The following is a 7,550-nucleotide window of genomic DNA, read 5'->3' as shown; positions in this document are numbered from 1 at the left end:
TACTGGAAAGAATTCTGTGACAAAATAGGTAAAAAATATAAACATTAGCAAGATATGGGGAATGATAAGGAAAATGGGGGGAATACAAAATTCTAATAGAATTCCAGTTTTGATAAGTGAAAATAATCAAATCATTAGTAATAAAGAAAAGGCTGAGGTGTTGGCAGAAGCATTTGTAAAGGTGCATAGCAATAGCAATATTTCAGATAATATGAGGTGGTAAAATGGTATATAATCAAAAAATTATATAAAGGTGCATAGCAATAGCAATATTTCAGATAATATGAGGTGGTAAAATGGTATCTAATCAAAAATGTTAGATAAAAAAAGAATTAACAGAGGGTACTATGGATGCTGTTTTTATGTTAAATGAGCTCAAGCAGGCCTTGGAAGGAGTTAAACATACGTCTCTGGGAAAAGATGAAGTATGTTATGAAATGATTAAACATCTTTCAGATAATTGATTAAATGTTTTTTTTAAGACTTTATAATGAAATATGGAGGCAAGGGAGACTTCCTAGCTCATAGAATTTAGGTATAGTGGTGCCAATAGCAAAACCTGGGAAAGATAATACGGTTTCAGCTAATTATAGACCAATAGCGTTAACATCTAACCTGTGTAAAATAATGGAAAGAATGGTTATATCACGTTTATCATATCTTTTGGAAACTAGAAAGTTATTAAATGCATATCAGAGTGGGTTCAGGAAAGGACGTAGTACCATAGATGCAGTAATTTGCTTAGAAAATGAAATCAGGAAAGCTCAAGTAAGAAAAGAAATGGTCCTAGGAGTATTTTTCAATATCGAGAAAGCTTATGACATGGTATGGAATGAAGGGCTTTTAATTAAATTAGGTCAAATGGGCATTGATGGGAAGTTGTTTAATTGGATTATGGATTTCTTAAAAGAACGGAAAATACAGGTAAGAGTAGGTAAAGGATACTCTGATACCTATGTAATTGATAACGGAACTCCTCAAGGTAGCGTTTGTAGTCCTGTACTTTTTAATATTATGATAAATGGTATATTTGAGGAAATAGGATCAGAAATAGGAAGGTCATTATATGCAGATGATGGAGCCTTATGGGTAAGAGGAAGAAATTTAAGATATTTAGAGAAGAAAATGCAGAAAGCAATAGATACTGTTGAGAGCTGAACTAACCAGTGGGGATTTCGTCTTTCAGTAGCAAAAACTCAAGTAGTTTGTTTCTCAAAAAAGAGGAAATCCCCTGAAGTTAAATTAAAGTTATATGAGCAAACTTTAGAGCAAGTGTCTATTATTAGATATTTGGGAGTATGGATGGACTCAAAGCTAATATTTGGAGCACATATTCAAAAGGTAATCGATAAATGTAAGAAAGGAGTTAATGTGTTGAGATGTTTGGCAGGACTGGACTGGGGTGCCACAAGACACTCATTAAAGAGAGTATTTTGTGCATTAATTAGTTCATCGATTGATAATGGAAGGATAATTTATGGATCAGCATCAAATACTTTGCTAAAAAAAAATTGATACAATTCAAAGTCAAGCACTAAGTGTTTGCTGTGGAGCTGTTAGAACATCTCCTGTAGCATCACTGCAGGTAGAAATGGGAGAGATGCCCTTGGATTTACGTGAGCTACAGCTAAAACTGGTCTACTGGTCAAATATTAAAGGTCATTTTTAAACCATCCAGTTAAATATGTTTTGGGAAACTGCTGGGAATATGAACAATAACAGGTTAAAATCTTTGGATGGATAGTAGAAAAGCAAACTCGGCAAATAAGTATTAATAATGTTAATATCAGTCCTACAGTAGCATTGCCAGTATCTCCACCTTGATTTTTCTCAATGCCTTCTGTGGATCTCCAGATATTTAAAAATATAAAGGATAAACAAAATCAAGTTCCTAAAGCGATAGTAGTACAACAGCATCTTGAGAGTGAATATTTCCGTTTTTTACAAATATACACAGATGGTTCCAAAGACCCAGTAACTGGAAGAACAGCTCCAGCTATGTATATCCCTCTTTCTAAGTATAAAGCTGCAAAAAGAATCACTAATAATATATCTGTATATACTGCAGAGATGGTGGCTATTTTGATGGTTGAAGAAGTTAAACCATCCGCAGTAGTATATTGCTCGGATTCATTTTCAGTTCTTACTAGTTTAATAAGTGGGAAATCAGATTCAAGACAAGATTTATTAATAGAAGTTTTACAAAATCTATATAGACTGTGTCAATTAAGACTTTCAGCAGTATTTTTATGGGTGCCAGCTCATGTCGGTGTGGAGGGTAACGAGGATGTGGACAAGATAGGCAAACAGGCCCTTAAACACAATGTTATTGATTTAGAAATACCTTTGGGTAAATCTGAAATGAAAAGTTTAATTAAAACCGCTATTAAAAATATGTGGCAGGAGAGGTGGGATAAAGGAAATAAAGGTCGACATCTGTATAAAATACAAAAACAAGTTGGTTTAGTTAGAATTAGTTATGGCAACAGAAAGGAAGATACAGTCATTTCTCGTCTAAGAATTCGTCATTCTGCCCTCAACAAATCACTTCAAATGATAGGGAAACATGGTTCTGGTCAGTGCAATAAATGTGGATTTCCAGAAACTGTAGAGCATTTAATAATCAATTGTATGGCATATGAAAGGGAAAGAATTAAATTAAAAAACGATTTAATTTCTGTTGGATTAATTTCTTTAACTTTGCAGAATATACTTAATAGTTCTTTCAAAGGATATGAAGCTCTTGTTTTGTTTTTTTAAAGCAACGAATTTATATAAGGAAATATGGAAAGGTAGGGTAGGTGGTAGTAATAAAAAAAAATCTTCACTTTGGTGTTTGTTTTTTTCTCTCCTGTTTACGTCTGATTTCAATGCCTCACACTCCATCCCAGTAGGTGGCGGAATATGCACCAAAGCTGGTTTGCTAACCGCCATTAAACGTTAAAGAAGAAGAAGAAGAACCACAACCACACCCTGTGCACTCACTTTTTTTCACTTTACGTCGAATTTTTGGAATATATGACGTATTGGATTGATTGAATACGTCAAATGGACAAATACGGTATTTGATGCTATGACTACATACATAAATGTTTTCGGGATATTGAAGAAGCGCCTTCAGTCTACCAGCCAACGAAATCATAACGTCGTCATAAAAAACAAGTAACAAAATGGTGGAAAGACTGAACATGAAAGCGAGTGTTTTGTCCGTATTTGGTAGGTGATGGTCAGTACACGATTATGTTCTGATCGAAACGATCACCTGGTCATATTTGAATTAATTACAAAACATTACAAATGCCCAAAGTAGGTCTCTGGTACAACGTTGAGTAACTTATTTTATCTTCGCAGGTATTTGTTCATTTCTTACATATGGAAATACATGCGGTAAAAGTGAATATAAATCTGCTGATGGAGAATGTTGTCCAATGTGTAATTTGGGTAGGTTAAATAACCAGTAACTTAAAGCACAAACAATGAGAAACAATTCTGCGTATTGTGTGCAATACACAAAATACCATAAAATCACCTACAAAATGTCATATATACTAAACTATTTAAATACAAGGTGCAGTCATAACCAAAATTATTCAAAATTCATAGATACACTTTGTGTGTAATTATCTTTGGGTGCAGATCTGCATCTTTCCAGATAACGTTACCTCATACCACCTCGCCTCCTCTTCAGTAGCCTGCCCTGCAGGTGAACGTCATTACTTGACGTCTGTGACGAGGAAGGGCACTATGGTATAGCCTTCTATTGGTCCATGGAGATGGACTCATAAACTTTTAGTCCAGGGGATCCTTGAATTGCTTTGTCACCTTAGTCTTGTGTGTTAATAAATTTGTTTTTTGCAGGGACAGTAGTTTACCGTCACTGCACTGGTAATTCCAGTACCACATGTATACCCTGCACTCCAGGAACATTCATGAGTCAACCCAATGGTCTTGATAAATGCTTCCCATGCAAACACTGTGCTGAAAGTATGTTTTTATATATATATATATATATATTAATCTCCAAAATTTATAATTTTACATTATTGTCTATGTAAATGTGTTGCTATATGTGCTCTTAGGTCAAGGACTTTACATCCAGAGTAAATGCACTACAATACAAAACACCATCTGTGATGTACTCCATGGATATCACTGCATTGATTACTCCGATTCACAGTGCCGTCATGCTGAAAAACACAGAGTTTGCAGACCAGGACAAGAAACAAAAAGACCAGGTAGTGTTTCTGAATGCTCAAAGCCAATGTATATTTTTCCTCACATAATTTGTAGTCTATGAATCTCACTACAGTTTAAGGTTCTTTCAGAAAATGCTTACTCTCTATGTCTGCTTGAAGGAACAAAGACGTCAGATACAGAATGTGTGGACTGTACTCCTGGGTTTTATTCTCCATCTGGGCTGAACTGCACCAAATGGACAAAGTAGGTAAAGGTATTTTTTTTTGCTATGTCTTGGTTGAATTTTTATTGTTTATTCAGTTTTTCAATTTTTTTCTAAGCTGTGCTGCCAGAGATGATATTAAAGCTGAAGACGGGAGTCCTGTAAAAGATGTCACATGTGTACAGAAGAACAGGAAAAGATATCATCTTGTAGCTTTATGTCCCCCTGTTATATGTGCAGTTGTTATAGCAGCATTATACAGAAGGATACACTCAGAAGTTCTGACAGTCAGTATTGGTGAGTGGATACAGAATTGGTTTTTACTTTTAGCAATTTTATTGAAAGGCAAAAAAACTATTTATTTTATATTGCTGTGTTTTAATGCTTATTGCACTACAGTTCCTATGTTTGTTTTACATTAAACTATAAATGTAATTTCTTTTGTAATGTTTTGCAGGTGATCAAATAAATAAGGTAAGTTTCAAACTCTGCCTTGTTTATATGATGCCATTTATTAATTTAATTTATTTATGATTCATTATGAGTCTCATGCCACATTGTCATATTATGCTCCGTTTTTATTTTTTGTGTGTGTGGCAAACTGGTGTAATTGTAATCTGTTTGTTAGTACTAATAGGCTTTTGTTCAGTTTTCTACATTTTTGTCTGTTTTGATGTACATACAAGAACATTCGGGATTTTTCTGATTTTGTTGTTTTATTTTTCAGTCTCCCATTGAGGAAACATCAGGCCAACCACCGTAAGAACAACCAACTTCCTTTAGTATTATTTCCCTAATTGTGTGTGGCAGTGTGCTAAAAATCAATTGTTTATTATTTGTTTACAGGGAGGAAAACAATGAGGATCCAACAGATGATACATGAAACTGTCTATTACTTTTCCTGCTATTACAGCGCACTATGATGGAGAAGAACTGTGTAGGATGTTGGACTTGGATTTCCCTGGGATGCCGTTCATCGAGAACCAGCAATCAATGTGAACAGGAGCAGACATTTTAATATTGCTGCTGCTGGATGGTTTATTGCTTATTGTTGATAACAGCCACAACACAGATCTTAACAACAGAGAGCACACTGGATCGCTACAGTTCTGACAGCTGAGACAATATGGGGATTAATTTTCACTGGAATTGACGAGAGTGTAGGATGGGGAACATTAAAGAGATAGAGGAGAGGTCAGTGTGCTGGTGTGCAGCAGAAAGTCCAGGCCAGAAGTAACCAACTGCCTCTACTAACAGTCTCTCTCCATGCAACTATCATATTTTCAATCAGCTGTAAGGTATTTACAGAGTATAGAGACATTTGTTTGCTATATTTTACAGAAATATGGCTTTAAGGGATAGTTCAATCAAAAATGAAAACTCTGTCATTAATTACTCATATCGTTCCAAACCCATAAGACCTTCATTCATCTTCTGAACCAACCCTCTACATTTTGTTTTCCTAATTAATGTTGTTTAGCTCTGACACAATCTTTTTTGTTTAAAGCGCTGCATAAATATAGGTGACATTGCGAGCAAATCACTCGCATATGCGACTAAATCTTCATTCTGGGCGACCAAATGTTGTCTATATTGCCAATGGCTAATAAATTCTCCGATTTTACTCGCCAGTGTGTGAGTTGCAGACAAAGTATAAGTTTAGCACAGATATATGTTCACTCGCCAAACACTCTTTGACTTAGTTCATCAATGGATGAACAGTGTGCCTTTGACGTACCGTAAACTCTACTGTAAAGGTGCACCACTTGTCGTCACTTTGGTGTGAGCAGAGAGCGAGAGACTCTTGCATGCAGAATTGATGCGCTACATGTAAACGATATACTTAGTTGGAATTTCCTGTCATAATAACCTAGCCTATGAATTGGTTTCAGCTTTTAAGAACTGTCGGGTCTTCTGGTAGTGGGCGGAGCTAATGTGCAAACGACAATCTCATTGGCTGGAATCCAGTAGCTTGCTAATCCTTAGTTTGTTTTATAATGTGCTTATTAGTAGAATTCGTATTATTATTATTATTATCATCGTCGTCATTTTATAAGTATTATTGTTAGTTTTTTATTTTAAATTTTTTTTTGGTACAGAAACACTGAATGACAAAGTACCACCACCAGTCCAGTTAAAATGTTCAGTTGAAATATCTATGCATTTGTATTCTAATTACCGTATTTTCCGCACTATAAGGCGCACTTAAAAGCCTTTAATTTTCTCAAAAAAACGACAGTGCGCATTATAATCCAGAGTGCCTTATATATGGATCAAGGCATCTTTATCTGACTGTTTTGTTGACATTCCCTTTAGCACAGCTCCATCTAGTGGATGCATAACGCAAACCCAGTCAAACGCTTGACTGCAGTATCTTCTATTTTATGCACCTTATAATCCGGTGGGCCCTATATATGAAAACAGTTCTAAAATAGGCCATTCATTGAAGGTGTGCCTTGTAGTGCGGAAAATACGGTACAAAAGTTCTATCATTAAATAATACTTGATTATCTTATAATAATGTTTCACTGACTGATGTTAAAGGGTTAGTTCACCCAAATAGCAAAATAATGTAATTAATAACTTACCCTCATGTTGTTCCAAACCCATAAGACCTCCGTTTATCTTTGGAACACAGTTTAAGATATTTTAGATTTAGTCCGAGAGCTGGAGAACGGTATACTGTCCGTGTCCAGAAAGGTAAGAAAAACATCAAAGTAGTCCATGTGACATCAGAGGGTCAGTTAATACACTGGTCCAAAAATAGCAAAAACTACGACTTTATTCAGCATTGTCTTCTCTTCTGTGTCTGTTGTGAGAGAGTTCAAATCAAAGCAGTTTGTGATATCCGGTTTTGCGAACAAATCATTCGATGTAACCAGATCTTTTTGAACCAGTTCACCAAATCGAACTGAATCGTTTTAAACGGTTCGCCACCTCCAATACGTATTAATCCACAAATGACTTAAGCTGTCAACTTTTTTTAATGTGGCTGACACTCCCTCTGAGTTCAAACAAACCAATATCCCAGAGTAATTAATGTACTCAAACAGTACACTGACTGAACTGCTGTGAAGAGAGAACTGAAGATGAACACAGAGCTGAGCCAGATAACGAACAATAGACTGACTCGTTCTAGAGTCAAGAACCG

At 35.5% G+C, this 7,550-nt stretch overlaps 1 protein-coding gene across 2 annotated transcripts; it reads left to right on the top strand.

Moving 5' to 3' along the window:
• The first annotated feature begins 2,967 nt into the window (after positions 1–2,967).
• On the top strand, positions 2,968–6,023 carry LOC113080918 (tumor necrosis factor receptor superfamily member 5-like). 2 transcript variants are annotated; one of them, XM_026252975.1, is made up of 9 exons: positions 2,968–3,216; positions 3,352–3,441; positions 3,859–3,984; positions 4,080–4,235; positions 4,356–4,440; positions 4,518–4,696; positions 4,857–4,873; positions 5,127–5,158; positions 5,246–6,023. In XM_026252975.1, exons 1-9 carry the CDS (start codon positions 3,171–3,173, stop codon positions 5,280–5,282), a joined length of 768 nt encoding a protein of 255 aa, XP_026108760.1. In that variant the 5' UTR covers positions 2,968–3,170; the 3' UTR covers positions 5,283–6,023. The 2 variants fall into 2 exon arrangements, with proteins under 2 accessions (XP_026108760.1, XP_026108762.1); XM_026252977.1 differs by lacking the exon at positions 3,352–3,441.
• Positions 6,024–7,550: the final 1,527 nt, after the last annotated feature.

This window comes from Carassius auratus, unplaced genomic scaffold (genome assembly GCF_003368295.1).
Source record: "Carassius auratus strain Wakin unplaced genomic scaffold, ASM336829v1 scaf_tig00032568, whole genome shotgun sequence".
Taxonomy (NCBI): domain Eukaryota; kingdom Metazoa; phylum Chordata; class Actinopteri; order Cypriniformes; family Cyprinidae; genus Carassius; species Carassius auratus.
This window is presented reverse-complemented; position numbering and strand designations above follow the sequence as displayed.

Coding starts and splice junctions, on each gene's coding strand:
- LOC113080918 (XM_026252975.1), top strand. CDS start 3,171: ATGGTGGAAAGACTGAACATGAAAGCGAGTGTTTTGTCCGTATTTG. Junction 4,236..4,355: donor ACAAGAAACAAAAAGACCAG/GTAGTGTTTCTG, acceptor GTCTGCTTGAAG/GAACAAAGACGTCAGATACA. Junction 5,159..5,245: donor GAAACATCAGGCCAACCACC/GTAAGAACAACC, acceptor ATTTGTTTACAG/GGAGGAAAACAATGAGGATC.